Raw genomic sequence first — 16,911 nt, forward strand, 5'->3', positions numbered from 1 at the left:
AGTCAATGAGTGTCCTTTGAAAACTTGTTTATAACTCAGCTGTATGCATATTTGAATGACATATTTGTTTGGTGATATGGTTCATATTATTATTATCTATATTTCTTGAGAATATGACCAAAAGATCACTTATCACTTATGTTTCTACAATGTAACAAAATATATATGTTTTCTGAGCTCGATTTTTAAATCATAGCGAAGCCATTGCAGATACCTGTAGTGAGTTGATTTTAAAAACGATCTTTAAATAAAAATGGCAGTGTTGAGCCGAGAAACACTTTAGAAACATCCAATGGCTCACTGGCATCGCAAAATGACTACTGCCAATGGGCCGGTGGGTGTTTTCAAAGTATTTCCCGGCGCACCACCGCCATTTCAAAGATTTAAAGATCCATGTTTTATTGGCAGCACTGGTAGTGGCTGTGAGCAGCACTAAATGATCCATTAGCTGGTTAGCTTATATGATAAAGCGCATAATGAAATAAGTATTTACACCCCTAAAAATTACACACACATTTTTTCAACTGCCATTTTAATTGTATTGCAAATATTTCCCTTTTCAATATTTAGGGCACTGTATCATGTTTATTGCCATTTGTAATAAGAATTATTATTTTTTTCGTCCTTTTGTTGGTTTGTTTATGAAAACACTCATATATTTGGGGTTAAGTATGACCATTGAAATAAAGGGATAAGCATTACAAAACAAGGATGACAACATTCATAAAAGCGAAGCTCTGAAATGGTAGGACAAACGAACATTAACAAGTATAACATTCTTGTGTTAGAACTAAATAACCAGTTATAAATGTATAAGTCTAAACATAATTGTTAGTAAATTTATTTCAAACTGCTTAACTACAGGATAATGTTTTAGAATAGACTTTCTGACAACGATTATACAGCGGAACGCTTCCTAAATCGTACCTAATTATTATATGAATCATCATACAAGGTTTGAAATAGGACAATTCTAAATCAATTAAGATAGCTAACCTTTCCAGACGGACGTACGGACGGACCGATCCTAATTATAGAAAAGATTCGCTTGAAAAAGCAGAAGGGTAATAAAACCAGCAAATAGTTCCAAGAACATTAAAAATAGCCTAAAACATGAACAGTCTTAAACTCATACACATACACAGAGACAAACATCCCATTACTTTAGAATATGAGATAACACAGATCCTTCTCTGAAGCGGGGCGGGAGGAGGGGGAGGGCTGAGATTTGTTATCATTATGACAAACACATGTAAATCAATAGGTCACAAATATTTTTACAGGGACAGGAAAATTATGTATAATTTAATTATACTTGATGCTTTCACTTAAAGGGCCCAAAGATCACAGAACCCCCAACATACCTAATCTTTAAAGCTATGTACCTACGGGGCTCTCATGTAACCATATACCTAACCAATCGATAGGCAAAACACAAAAACTTCGCCCCTGCACAATGGGCTGTAAAGTATAATTATAATTGTGAAACAGTTTTATAGTAACGTTTTCTGTTTCGTTGGCTTAACAACCTTGGGACGTTCAGTGAATATTGATTTGTTGGTTTATTAAGTAGAGTGTTAAGTTGACATGCTAATGGGTAATTTTGTGTATCATTACTGGGGATGTACACCAATTTATTGGCTATTGTCTTATTCCTTTAGATCCCCGGCCAAATTCGCTAGTTTACATGTAAACCAGTATCATATTAGATAATTGTCCTATTATCATATTTTTTATATTGATCAAAATGACTTTCGAAAAAATTTGATATGATTTCAATACATCTTTTTGATACTTATATGAGCTAATTTAATTTTTAAATTTCAAAATTAACTTTCTATTTTTTAGTATGGCTCCAAATCCGATAATTATTCGCTGGATATTAGCCGGTTCTGAGCCATACTGAAAAATCGTGTATCTTTCCGAAAAGCAGAAAAATTTGCCACGAATTATGAAATAAAAGTCAGTAACAGGTTTGTTGGATCGAGCCTTTGGTCCCATTGGGCTAATTAAACTGGAATTAGTGTTACTTTTTTCATTTTATTATTCACGGAAAGCTGTCTAAAATACGATGCCATGAATAATTTTTTTGCCTCTTTCTCTATTCCTCTCTCTTTTTTAATCTCTCTCTCTTTTTCTCTCTATCTCTATCTCTCTATCTCTCTCTCTATCTCTCTCTCTCTCTCACTCTCACTCCTCATCTATCTATCTATAGTATTATAACTAAAATGTGTAATATTTCACCTTATAAATTGATGATAATTGGTTGGATATTGGTAGAAAATGTCTAAAACGTCCATTCTAAACAACAAAGAAAAAAACGTCATTGTCAAAAACACTAGCAGCTAAGGGGATTTCTCTGGAGAGGGTGGTGGTAGCCCCCCCCCCCCCCAAAAAAAAAAAAAAACTTTGCTGGACTTATGAGAGGAGATCCAAATCAGCGGTTAGCGAAATCCTACTGTGCATATAGAAATTCTGTTTCTTCTTATAAGGATTTGATTGATATCAAAAGTAATCGAAGGGGGAATGTCTTGGCTCATTAAAAGATGTAAAAGACAACACAAAATAGTAAGTTTCATTCAAAATATAACATTTAATGGTCATGCTAAAAGGTTGTGGTAAAATACAGGGAGGGAGGGGACATTGGACTGTTTATTATGCTAGTCCCCAATTTTATAACAATGTTTTCTTATTAGTTGGTTCAACAACCTTATTTTGAATTTTGTATTGGTTGGTTCATTTAGTTGAATGAATGGGTAATTTTGTGTATCGTCATTGGAGATGTACATCAATTTATAGGTTTTTGTCTTATCCCTTTAGATACTTTGGTAAATAGTTAACAAAAATATGGCTACATTTTTTTCAAACTTTTGTTACTCTAAGGAAACTTAAAACATGATTCTTAAAATTGAAATATTTTGGAATTTGAGATTGGAGAATGAAAAATTGGAAGCACGCTCAGAGATGGAGATTTAACAATAAGAAATAACAAGAAACTTAATATTTAAAAGAGAAAATAAAAATATACGAAAAATAGGAATGAAAAGATGAAATAGACAAATAAAGGAGAGATAAAAATAGATAGAGGGAGAGATAGATAATGATAGGTAGAAAAGAAAATAGACAAGTATAATAAGAAAGATAGAAAATTAGGAAAGAAAATGATTAAGATGCAAAAAATAACATTAAAATAATAGCTACGCGCCGGATAAAAATAGTTAAAGATATGTTTGGAGTTATATTACATTGATAAAAAGACAACATCACAGTGGGATCTTTTGAAAAAAATCGGGACATCCAAAAAATTTAAAATTGACTTTTATCTATCCTAGGAATTAATAATGGCTGTAAGTAGACAGCTAGAAAGGAAATTTTTAAAAAATATTCAGTTTTGGCGGATTTATGCCATTTTTAAAAAAGGTAGTGAAAAATTTCTTTTCAGTTTTGATGATTTTCCAGATTTTTTTACACAATTTTTTCAAAGCAACAAAAAATACATTTATGTTCATCTTATGAAAAAAAAAATTTATTGAGGTACTTTTCAGATACCTGTACCAATGTCTAATTAAAGAAAAATTATAAAAAAATATTTTTTTGGTGGTGTAAATTGACATTTTGTGAGAAAATTTCACCAAAAATATTAAGATTTTTAACCCCAAAAAATCAGTTTTCTCCATTTTACACAAAAACGGACAGGAGGCCCCGGGTTTTGCAATAATAATATCAATATACAACATGTATTGTGTATTAAACAGTTTTCACAACCTGGGGCCTCTTGTCCGTTTTTGAGTAATTGAGCATTTTACATTGCATGGTTTGAACAATTTTGTTCTTGTTAATTTCCAATTTTCCCCCGTTAGAGGGGGAAGGAGTCATTTTAGAGCCCAAAGTCATCTCTGCAATGTTTTCTAACTTTTTGAGACGGAACTTTCTTTACTTCTGCATTATTTGCCTCCGGCCAACCGTTACCCCGTTATTTGCCGCCGTTGGCGAGATTTTTAACGATTTTTGCCGTTCTCGCGGTTTTAATGGACATTTAAGGGTTAAAGGAGTCGTTAAATAAAAATGACTTATAAATACTTTTATTTTAGCAATTAAATTTGCTAAATTTCATGTGTTCTAAAAAAATTTGTATTTCTAACTGGTTTTGGTCCAGCAGAAATTCAAATGTGCGAATTAATTATAATATTGCAAAAACATTATATACGCATCAGAGACAGAGAGAGAAATATACGTTTGAGAGAGAATATAATATTAGTAATTATGTTTATATTCTTATACAAACTTTAAATGAAGATAGCTAGACTTAGAATAAAGGTATTAACACAAAATCAAAAGTGTTTTGAAAATTATGTTATTGTTGTTTATATCTGTGAAAAAAACATTTGAAAACATGCCTTATAAGTGTCCTATTTTACTTATACTGGACCTACCTAAAAATGCCGGGACTCGAACTGGGTGCACCTGACGCTATATTCATGTTCACAAACATTGTTTGCATTGAAGAAATATTTACATAGACGTTGATTTTGTTAAAATATTCCTATCTTAACTAAAGTTATGAAGTTTTATAGATTTTTTAAAAATAGGGTAGCTTCGCTCCTCCAAAACAGCAAGACGTACATACCAAATGCACATTAGAAGTTAACAGGAGCAAAATTTATGTTATTTTTGAGTTAAAGCAAAAGAAATTACATCATTTCGTCAAATACAAGCTTTTTTATTGATGTTTACTTTTGTCTACCCTTAATGTCCCGTTTTTTGGCAAAAGATCCCACTGTGAACATTCCACAAATCGGTAGTGAAGCATCTATTTCACCCAATTACTTTTTCTTTACTGTGATTATCATAGATTGGTTAGGTATGTAAGGCCCTGAAGAGCCCTACAGGGCTATAAACAAGTTCCTTTAAACAATGATTTACATCACCCAAAAAAGGAAAGCTTACAAAATATGATAATTTGAAAAATGAAGATTAAAGAATGCTTTAAATATCTATAATACAAAGTAGAATCATGTCTGTCCGTTCGTCCGTCTGAAGCTTAAGATCTCGGTAACCACTGAACCGATCGGATTCTACTCTTCAGGGATTATACCTACTGCTCCTGTGGTGGTTTTAGGCTATTTTTGGGGGGTGGGACACCCCTAACCCCCCCTAAAAAAACAAAAAAATTCCCCCCAATTTTTGTTCTTTCAAATAACGAGAAAATCAACATGTTTAATAAAATTTGGGTATGAACACTTTCTTTCATGATATTTCTTTTTGAGTAAAACTCAGGCAATATTTAAAACTGTACGGACGAGACTAACATGACAAGATTTATATTATTGATGAACAGGCAGCCGTGCCCTCAATAAATGAAAGCAAAATTAAAATAAGAAAGGGGTGTATTTTTAATTGGTCCACCCTCAAATTCAAGTATTTTACCAATAACAGATATAAATACAGAGAACTGAAATAGAAAACCGTTTGATTAGGCTTTTTTGTAGAGAAGCCACTCCAAAAGAATGATGTGTATTTCAGTCAGTTTACAGTAAAATTTTTCTAATATTAGGAGTTAATTTGCCTGTATTGATTTTGATAATTATTTCTGCAATTTTTATGACACATGATTAATCTACTTTAATATTTAAGCATTAGGATTGTTTTAGGCTATTTTCATAATTTCTTCTTAAACCTTTGAATACAGATCCCTCAGATGCTAGAGGGGGAAGCCGATATTAAAACAAGAGATTTTTAAATTAAATACTTCTTATGGATCTAATCGTACTGGTTAAATACCAGAATTACTTTAAAAATGTGAAAGTACATTCTTTTGGGGGGGCTTTATACAATGATTTATTAATATTTAACTCTTTTATATTGATTATAGAAAAATTTGATTTTTATATAAAGTAAATCATGTTAAATATTTGAAGAAAGGGTTTAATATAAAGGGCGTGCAGAGGAAAGCGTATGGGGTATTTAACATCTCAAAGAAAAAAAGTAAACTTTTTATGCGACGGTGCCCTTACCCGTACAGGGCTAAGTAAAACCAAACCTAACCTGACCTAAAATAACTAACAAACATAAAAAACTACCCAACCCCATCATTTTCAATTTATTTTAAAAATTGGGGAGGGGTTTAATGCTAGACTAGGCGCTTAAAGCGAATGGCTATTAAAATTATAAAGATTGTATAATCAGAAAGTAAAATTAACTTAAAATAAATATTTTATTGACTTATTAAACTGATATAGAAAAATAAAATAAAAACTTTACATGACTAAATTTTCAGGGATAGAGGGTACATTGGGCTATTTATTACAACTAGTTCCCAAAGTTTCATAATAGTTTTCTTATTCGTAAGATTAACAACTTTGGGGACCTTTACTGAATTTTGTTTTGTTGAGTGTCCAAATATTTCAACCGCTAATTGTAATCTACAGAAGGGGTAATTTTGTGTATCATCAATTGGGATTAACATCAATTTATCAGCCACTGTCTCATTCCTTTAGATCCCTCTAAATTTTACAATAGATATTGACAATCAAAATTAATATACTGTCCTTTCCTATAGATTTATTTTTAAGAAAAATAGTAATAGATTTGGTGATTTTTATTTTGGAAAAAAAAGAGTTAAAATTTGATAAATTTTCTCTTAGGGATGTAAAAATTTATTATATGTTATCATACTTTATAATTACAACGCCATGCTAATAATGATCTTAATTATCACATGCTCAGAGATACAGGGATATGTTATTATAAGATACATTGATATTCTCTAATTGAAGCTTTCTTATAAAGCAATGATAAATCTTATTTTTGGTCTTTGATTTCCAGTCTAAATTAAGTTCAAAATGGTTTCGTTTTGTAAGGCAAGTGATGTTAATAGTAAGATATGAAATATATTGGCATACCAACAGGCCTTATTTATTACATTTACTAAATACACAAAAAAAGACTTCATCAGAAAGGTTGTTAAATCAAAGATTTGTTGTCTTTGTACACCTTGACCTCCTGGTATAATTTAGGGAGGGAGTGGACATTGGACTGTAAATTAAACTTGAATTCAAACTTTTATAAACACTGTCTAAACTTATTCACCAATAATCAAAAACTAGAAAAGGGATAATTTTGTTTATCATCAATTTATCGTCTTATTCCTTACTATCCATGGGTATAAAGATTAATAATTAAAGGTACTAATATGCTTATTAACTTATATAATTTTCCATTAGGCCTACGTACCTCTATTTCTTGATACAAATATGTAAATTAACAATGTACATAATAGTGATGTAAATACCAAAATTCCTGTGAAGCTAAGCCTATAAATTATCCAACAGGTCCTAAAATGACAAATCGTATTGGAAACATTCTTAGACGGATAAAGTTTTACGACATGCGGGCAAATGGGGCGCTAATTAAAAGGCCATTAAAGTAATTTAACAGCCCACCCCGGCTAACATTCTAGGCCAATAACACCGCATTAAAATCCTGTTTATTGTTAAATAAGTGTCTTAAATGTTTAGATTATTTGGCTTGTATTCAATTTATAGAAATTGTTAATTTGATTAATATTTTTTAGGGCGAAGCTTTGCTATAATTAGGGTCGGTCCTTTACGGTGAGCTCTATTCGTTAATCTAAATAGGTTAGAATCGTTCCATCGATAACAGATCTATAGTATAGATGTACATACAAACACTACCTACCTTCATTTTTCAAAGAACTCTTTCGTCTGCTTCTAAATTATTTTCTGCTACTTGGCTGTGTAATATAAGCGATACCATTGGTTGCTTTTCAATGACCCAATAGAAAGGTTGCACAAGACGGTTGCGATGGGGAGATACATTTATTTAACCCTTTCTCTCTCTAGTGTTTTAATCTAATCTATCGATTTCAAACTTAGCATGATGATTCCTATAACATATAATTATTTAAGCAGTTTTACAATAAAATTTGTTAAGACTAATGTATTATTATTCTGCTTATTCATTTCTGACACTTTACAAGTGTTAATGTTCGTTTGTCTTTCCATTCTACAGCTTAATTAAATAAAGTTTAATATTATTTTGATTTTTTTTTATAATGAGAACATCGTTTTTATTAGTATTGTTAATATATATTTTTTTGTCTCTTGAAAGATTTAACCAAAGTTGAATTTAAAACTCATAAAACTGATGGTCAAACTTTAATACAATACGCGGTTTAAGGCATATTGATATTCATGATTCTACGCAACCATTCAAGTTCCTACGCGGTACCAGAATTTTGCGACCAAGTCCTACGCGGTAAGTGTATTATACTCGAATTTTAGTAATGTATCTCACATCCCTACCCTACATTCTATACATACTTCCCCTTTCACACCTATCCTACCTTTAAAAAAAGAGGGTTGTGTTAGCCCGGAACTGCCCCCTTTCTAAAAACTAAACCATTTCATCCCCTCTCTCTTTGATATATATTATATTTTATCCTTCCCCGCTAACTCAATTTCGGCGCCCCCTGTATGAACGACCTTGTATTTGCGCGTGATCTACTCATCTTCTTATTTCGCTCATCTGCCCCCTCGCGCCATTTTGCTCATACAGCTAAACCATCTTCTCCCTTCCCATTTCCGTTAGCTTTACTCTAGTTTCCCCTAGCCCCTTACCCTCCGAACAATTAAAGCTCATCTTCCGCAAATAAAGTGAGGAAAGAGGAGCCCAAAATGGCTGCCCAACGCACGGCTTGACAAAACGGGGCCTATATTTTATTGAGCGCGCCGCTCCAGCGTGTGTGTGTGTGTATGCGTGCGTGTTTGTTTGTGACGTCATAATACGGTTGTTCTGGACAATCTGAATTTTTGAGATTTTGGACCACGAATGGAACGGAGCGGCTATTTATATATACATCTTCACATGTATATTATATTTGTATACATAGCAAGATTTTATGGGTATCCAAGGGGGGGGGGGGGGTGATGAAAAAATAGGGGATAGAACATTAAACTAATTTTAAGGGGGGGGGGGGGGTGTTGGGACTTTATAAATAATGAAGATGATCTCAACTGAAGATGGGTATATATTTATTTTTAGGCAAGAAGGGGGGCTTTTAGAGCCCCCTTTCCCCCTTAAGCCATCAATCCCTCATTCATTATAAAATTAGTAAAGGTATGGAGGGGGGGGGGGGGGGTAATTTGTGGGATGGTGTAGGATGGGTTATAGGATAGTGGGGCCACTCCTAGCCCCACCAGAGCATGTGAAAGTAACCTTCAGTTGACCAATTCAACATTCCAACCAACACCTAGTTGCGCTATTTATAAGTTTTATACTCATCTAGTTTAATTTTGGAGTAGACGCGCATTTAAAAATAGATTAATTTAAAATTTATTTCTAAAAAAGTCTCCCAAAAGACTTTAAAAAATGAGCTAAAGTGAATTAAGCTCAAATACAGTGACTAAAAACGCTACTGCTGTATCAGCCGTTTAAATCTTTATGAAGATTTATATGATTCTTTAAAAACGATAATAAAAAAGACCTGAAAATGAATCTTATGTCAAATATACCAAATCTAAATACTTCTGCAATATTTGATCAAGAGAAGGTGAGGTTTTTTATATACTTTTATCGCATTTTTGCACAGATTTTGCAAAAAAAATGTTTGAAGTTGCGTGATTTTTTTAAATATAAAACATTTTATTAGTACATAAATTAAGTTATCCTAAACTTTAAATACAATAAACGGTAGTAAGAATATTAACTTATATAAATTTAAATTAGTATAACATATAAATGAAATTGTGATTTTAATATAATTATATATAAATAAATGAATTAGTTTAGTTCTTAAAGCTAAAACATAACACAATTTTCCTTAAGATTACTTACATTGCTTAAAATTATTCCTTCCTTTAAATATCTACTCTAAAATAAATACTTCTAAAAATTATCTTAGTATTTTAATACATTTTTAAATATTTTAATCATAGCTTCTCGGTATATAAATAAACAAAAAGTCATCTTGTAACTAAGTTTTTATAAAATTTTAATTATGTTTGTTTTTCTGTTTCAAATAGTCAATCATAACAAATATTACTTTTTTCAGTTGAATTCGATTGATCCGCTGGAAAACCAACTTTGCCGTGTGTGCGGCGAGCCGGCAGCCGGCTTCCACTTTGGAGCATTTACTTGTGAGGGCTGCAAGTCTTTTTTTGGCCGGAGCTGCAACAATCAAACTGTTATCCAGGTAAATGTTTATCTATCTATTTAGGGATCTAAAAAGATAAGACAATTTACTTAAAATTTATGTAATTCTCCAATGATGTTACACAAAATTAACCCTTCTGTAGATTAAAATTAGTTCTTGAAACGTTTGAACACTTAACTTTATTAACCAACCAATCAAAATTCAATGAAGCCCTCAAACTTGTTAAGCCTACGAATAAGAAAATGTAATTATAAAACTTTGGGGACTAGTGTAATAATCAGCCCATTGTTTGAAAGTTACACTCAAATTTACTGTTTTTTTAAACTTTTTAAAACAAATGAACAAAAAATGATATTTTAAGACTATTATGATTTGACATTCTCTGTTACATTTTTAAGGAACTCTCTTGATGAAAAGTTTCAAAAACGTTAAAAATTAAATTAAAGTAAATGGCTTGTGCCTTTTTTTGTTAACTATGCAAGAAAATATCATAAAAAGCACAAATTTCTATAAATAAGAAAAGCAAGAAAAATGATTTCCCAAATTTTTCTATTTATAAAAGAAAATTTGTATGTCATTCTTTTAAGAATATATTTTATTATGTATTAAACTGTTTAAATTGTGTTTAAATTTGTTGAAAAACTTCTTCATACAGGGTAATGTATATGGACATACTTACATTTTTAGGACTTATAGAGTTGCTTTGCTTATAATATTGTACTTTGTCATCAAAGGAATCAGTATACCAAAAATCAGAACATTCGGATAATTAGATTACATATACCTAAATTGTTGTTAAAAAAGTAAAAAATCAACATGTTTAAAATAGACACACGGACATTATGATAATGATTATAGAGTTGCTACGCTTTCTAAATCGCACCTAACTACTACAGGAATCACCATGCAAAGTTTGAAATCGATAGGACAATTCTAACATGCCTAAATCAAAAAAAATCTATCCGTCTCGGACGTACGGGCCGACCCTAATTATAGAAAAGCTTCGCTTTTAAAAATTAGTAAAATTTAAATATTTTTCCCTAAGATATTGTTTTATCATCAAATAACTTATCCCTGTACTACTGAACATAAGTTTACATATGTAAATTAAATCCTAGAAACATTTTCACCAAATTCAAAGCATTTCATGGGACACGGGTAGGGCACTTAAAGAAATTTTGGACCATGGAAAGAAAATGAAGTAGCAGGTTTCGTCTTATTTTCAAATTAGCTTTTCTCCAATTTCTAGCCCCTGCGAGGAGCTCTTAACCTGCAGGGCAATCATTAACATTTACCTAACCTAAAATAACCTATCAAAAGCTAATGTGAAAATACAACGTAATCCGCAACTTCGTTTTCTTTCCATGATCCAAAATATTTTTGTAAACATTGTTCTTTTGCAATACACCTCAGCATTTACTAAAAGAAAAAAAAGAAAATTTTTTAATACAATTAAAAATAAATTATTAATTAAAATAAAATATTCTTTCCTTAAATAAATTACAAAATCTATTTTATATTTAAGAAAAAGAATTATATTTTTTCTTCCTCAACTCCGAAATATAATCTATTTTGCAAGAAAAGCATTTTTATGTTGTATACATGCCCTTACTGTGCATATGTAGATTCTTTATTCTAACAGAAAAACTTTACTGAAGATTACCAAAATACGTACAATTTAGTTCTAACAGTTTTGTTTTTCATTATCTTTCTGTAAAAATGTAATACTTTGATCTATGTAATTTGTAATTTACTTAAATACAGACACGGACCAACAAATACTATTTGGGAAAATATCATTTTTTCAAATTTCAAGATTTTGATCTAATTCTAGGGATACTTGAAAGTCGACCCTTTACTTTCAGGTTTAATTTAAGAAAGTTAAAACAAAATTAAATTAAATTTAAGAAGCGCTTAAAAGTGTCATGTGTGACGTCATAAAAATACATCTAAAAAGGAGGGATGAAAGAATAAGTGGGAAGGTAAACGTGTAAAAAAATATATAGATTAATAAGTATTTTCATGACGTCACACATGACACTTTCCAGCGATTGCAAGAGTACAAACTAGTAGAGCTCTTGTGTGACTATCGAATCCTAGAACTCACACTATGAATCTTTGACCATTAAGCTTCGCAGAAGAATATACAATTTTTACATTTTACTGCCAATTTGAGCAGTGTATAACTGTAGGTTCATGTTTACAGTGTAGCTTATGAAACTAAAAGTTATAACGAGGAGTAGTGTAGCAAAATTATAAAAAAAAAACCACAATAATCTGTTGTACAGAAATTGTATTTGAAATTTAAGGTCATATTTAGGCAATGATGTATTTAGATTACAATAGGAAATTTTCTTATGTCTAGAATATTTTTTATTTTATATTATAAGAAAGAGTTTCATAAGCTTTACTACTTTTTGTTGCAATTTACACCCCAAACTTCTCCCCTTTTTCACCTGTAGACCCCCCAAATATGCAGTTTTTAAAGTGCAGTGTTTAAAATTGCACTCATCCCCATTCTCACCCCCTCACACCCTCCCTAAAGTGCAAATAAATGTGGTAAAACATGCAAAATTCAGAACGCATATAAATTGACTCAATACTCAAGATAAATATTGGTTTTAGGATAAACAAGCATTCCTATCTATCTATCTTTCTATCTATCTATCTATCTATCTATCTATCTATCTATCTATCTATCTATCTATCTATCTATCTATCTATCTATCTATCTATCTATCTATCTATCTATCTATCTATCTATCTATCTATCTATCTATCTATCTATCTATCTATCTATCTATCTATCTATCTATCTATCTATCTATCTATCTATCTATCTATCTATCTATCTATCTATCTATCTATCTATCTATCTATCTATCTATCTATCTATCTATCTATCTATCTATCTATCTATCTATCTAGGAATGTAAGAACAACTACAGATGTGTGGTGGACAAGAAGAACCGGACAGCCTGCAAAGCCTGCCGACTGCGCAAGTGCCTGATGGTCGGTATGTCCAAATCTGGGTGTCGGTATGGCCGCCGGTCCAACTGGTTTAAAATCCACTGTATAATGCAGAAGAATGCGGACGGAGGCGGCAGAAAGTTGTCGAATAACGGCTCTATAAGTTCAGGTACTAGTAGTAATGGTGCTTTGAGGGAAACGCTGAAATAAAAATAATGGTATATTCTTTTACAAAACCTTATAACACACAATAACAAAATTCTTTGGCATCTCGGAGCTAAATAAAACTGGACTTAATATTTTAATTGAACATTTCCGCGGATAGCTGTTTATAATACGATGCAAGAAAAAACTATTATTTTATTATAGGTATACCCACCTCCATGCCATATCCTGCTCAGAACCCCAGCCGCCTACAGCATCCAGGTATAATTACCACCTCTCAATCCTCACACCCTGTCAGCTTTAGCCTTGCCGACAGCCTACTCAGCCTCTCCAGCCTTCAACAGCAACACTCAGTAAACTCGTCTGCGGCAGCGGCCGCAGCAGCAGCCCTGCGGGGCTTCCAACTACCACTAACCGGCGGCCACAAGCTTCACAGCCTTTCACGGTCCCCATCACCACTCAATACGTCCACAGAAACGTTGTCAATCCAATCTAGTCCGTCACCCGCCTCCGGCGGCAGCCTAGCGCCCGAGGCACCGGTATCACCGCCTTCCGGCGGCGGAATGCCGCCGTTGTTCAGCTCACCCTTCCCCGGATTTCCTAACCCCTCATCTCTACATCCATTGCTGATGTCCCACCTCTCCCCACCATCAATGTCAACAAATAACTTTGACATATCAGGTTCGAGTCCGCCTCCGAGCCTGCTTGATCAGGCCAGCCTGTACAAATTAAGCCCCCTGCTGGCCGTTCATCCGCTGCTGTTGGCCGCCACAGCTCAATCCAATCCATTGTTCAAACAATTTGATTTTTCCCAACAAATTGAACTGCTCAAACAACGCAGGGCCATGTTTGAGGCCATGAAGTCATCGGATGATTCCATCATTGATACCGACACTGATATCAATGCAAACGAGGAGACAAAGTCCGAGGATAGTTATGCTGATGATGAGAATACAAAAATTGACGTGGAAAATCCTCCAAAACCAACCGAGGCACCTATTGATTTGTCTTGCAAATAAAGACTCGAATTTTTTCTTAGTAAAATGAACTGAATATAGAATAGTTGAAATTTTAATTTTTTAAATAGTATTGAATAGTCCATACTTTTTCAATAGTTATTTTTCTAGTCACTTTTAATGTGGTACTTTTAAAGAGAAAGGCAAACAGTTTTTTACTATTAAAGTCATAAAATTGTTTCTGATTTAAAATTGTTTGAAATGTTTGATTTACCTTTTTGCTTGTTTTCTTCTGCTTTTTCTTTCTTCCTATCTTGAATATCTATCTATCTTTTTTCTTTTCAAGAAGGGAGGGGACATTGGACTTAAAATTAAATCTTTCACCCACTTGTGAATGAAGAACAAAAAGGTTTTTTTAATGTTTAGAGATATGCCATCTACAAACAAACTATTTTCTCTAATACTTTTTTTATTGTTTTTATTGTTTAAAAACAACTTTGGGCTGCGTCCCTACATCTATGAGGTCCTTATTGAGAATGGAAGCAGAAAAATAGACTAAAGCCGTTCTAGGATTTACATAAAAATAAAATGAAAAAACTTAAAACCTCACTACTTTATCAAGTTTTAACGGGAATAAAAACAGTTTTTCTTTAGATGGTATATCCCTGTCCATAGCTTTTAGTCAAAAACAACAGACTTTCGATCACTTCCGCGCATGAATATACATCAACTAATAAGTAAAACGACATAATATAAAAACAGGACAAGCTTTCCTGTTGCTTTACTTAATTAGACACTAGCAGGAACGCTAATCCTAATTTAAGTTTTAATAAATAAATTTTTTTTGGTTTGGTAATTTCTTCTACAGGCTAGGAGGGTAGTGGTACCCCCCCTTAAATAGTTCTAAACCTACCCAGAACCAATGAGAAGCTACACTATAAAGGTGAACCATATCGGTTCTATAGTTAACAAGTCCTTTGGTACAGGACACACACACAAACATGATGTTACTTTATTATACAATATATTTATATAATTATTATAATGATACAACTCTTGTTTATTTGCTACTAGCGGCATCGCCCCTAGCATATAGGGAATCTATTTCCAAGGGGAAGGGATATGCAGAAAATTAGCCTAAAACCATCATGGAACCTATTCGAAGCATCCTTAACATACAATACTATACGGAAGTGAAAGCATACCTTATACAAAGATTGAACACAATTGTTAACTTTTATTTGCTTTGACATTGTATAAGAACCCAACCGAGAGAGAAAAAAGTGAGAGAGAGAGAGAGAGAGAGAGAGAGAGAGAGAGAGAGAGAGAGAGGGACAGAGAGAGAGACAGATAGAGAGAGAGACTTTTTTTAATATAAGAAACCAAGCGAGAGAGGAAAAAAGAGAGAGAGAGAGAGAGAATTAGTGAAAGAGCTAAGTAAAAAAAGAAAAAAATATTAAAAAACTACTTAAGTTTTAATTTTCATCAAACTTCGGTCTTTTCACTAAATGTTTAAAGGGATACCCCTGAAGAGTTTAAATGCAAAATAAGTGAAAACGCCAAAATCAATTTGATTATTCTAAAATTTATTTGTCTAAAAAGTCAACAATACGATGCAAGAAACATTTAAGCTTCCTCAAGAACTTTCTTATTTGAAAAACTTAGAAAAAAATTGGAAGATTTATTCTAGAAAATAATTATTATAGGATCAAGAAAACAGTATTAAATTAAAGATTTGACAAATTTAATACAGTTTTTACATAAATATTAGACCTTAGGAAAATAGTTATTTAAATATATCCCTCTCTCTCTCTCTCTCTCTCTCTCTCTCTCTCTCTCTCTCTCTCTCTCTTTCTCTCCTTTTTTCTGTCACCTAAAACTAATCTTTATCAAAATTGTTAGTCATGTTTGTTGGCTAACTAAACTATTGCTTATTAAATTCTTAGTAAAAACTATGTCTATACCTATCTACAGCTATCAATCTATCACTTTAAAAAGCCCACAAGAAAACTATCTTTCTATACTAAGAATAAGAAATCTAAGATATTTCTAAAGGTAATGATGTTTTTAAAATTACAGCAACACCATTAAAAGTTATTTTTCGAGGATAGTGAAATAAAAAAATATTATTAATATGTTTTGTTTGCCCCGAAAGACCGGAGGCCCGGTCCAACAAAACTGGTACTAATTTTATGATTCTTAATTTACGATACGATACTTGATTTTCCAGTCTAACTGAGAACTGGCTCTAAACCAGCGGATATTAATCGGATTCGAAGCCATACTGAAATAAAGTTTAGGAGAACATTATTAAAATTAAAGTAAAGACTTTGTAATAATTTTAATAATTTATGGCAACTCTCTTTATGGTCAATAATGACATTTGTCGACATGCTTTTCATCCACTGAAGACAAAATAGTATTTATTTTGACTAGGTGACATCAATAAAAGTTGCCCTGATTGACATAAAAACATTCTAGTTACATTGCATTAGACTGAAAATTAAAGGGTAATTTACCTTATCAGCATTGGGATGTATATCAATTCATTGCAAATTGTCTTAATGAGCCATTTTTTACTTTTGTGGGTAATATTACCACAGTAATTTACAGGGATCTAAGGGGATAAGACAATGGCCGATAAAT

The 16,911-nt window shown here is 32.2% G+C and overlaps 1 protein-coding gene across 1 annotated transcript; it reads left to right on the forward strand.

The window, feature by feature from the left end:
• Positions 1 to 9,511: 9,511 nt before the first annotated feature.
• LOC145304405 (uncharacterized) lies at positions 9,512 to 14,328 on the forward strand. Its single transcript, XM_080146287.1, has 4 exons — positions 9,512 to 9,571; positions 10,073 to 10,213; positions 13,103 to 13,313; positions 13,514 to 14,328. The coding sequence occupies exons 1-4, from the start codon at positions 9,512 to 9,514 to the stop codon at positions 14,326 to 14,328; spliced, it is 1,227 nt and encodes a 408-aa protein (XP_080002413.1).
• Positions 14,329 to 16,911: the final 2,583 nt, after the last annotated feature.

This window comes from Acartia tonsa, chromosome 13 (genome assembly GCF_053477335.1).
Source record: "Acartia tonsa isolate MP-2025a chromosome 13, ASM5347733v1, whole genome shotgun sequence".
NCBI classification, from domain to species: domain Eukaryota; kingdom Metazoa; phylum Arthropoda; class Copepoda; order Calanoida; family Acartiidae; genus Acartia; species Acartia tonsa.

What these genes read in the sequence shown, in the direction of transcription:
- LOC145304405 (XM_080146287.1), top strand. Translation starts at nt 9,512, where the DNA reads ATGAATCTTATGTCAAATATACCAAATCTAAATACTTCTGCAATATTT. An exon ending in CAATATTTGATCAAGAGAAG is followed by an intron (nt 9,572 to 10,072) that starts GTGAGGTTTTTT and finishes TACTTTTTTCAG; the next exon opens with TTGAATTCGATTGATCCGCT. An exon ending in TAACGGCTCTATAAGTTCAG is followed by an intron (nt 13,314 to 13,513) that starts GTACTAGTAGTA and finishes ATTTTATTATAG; the next exon opens with GTATACCCACCTCCATGCCA.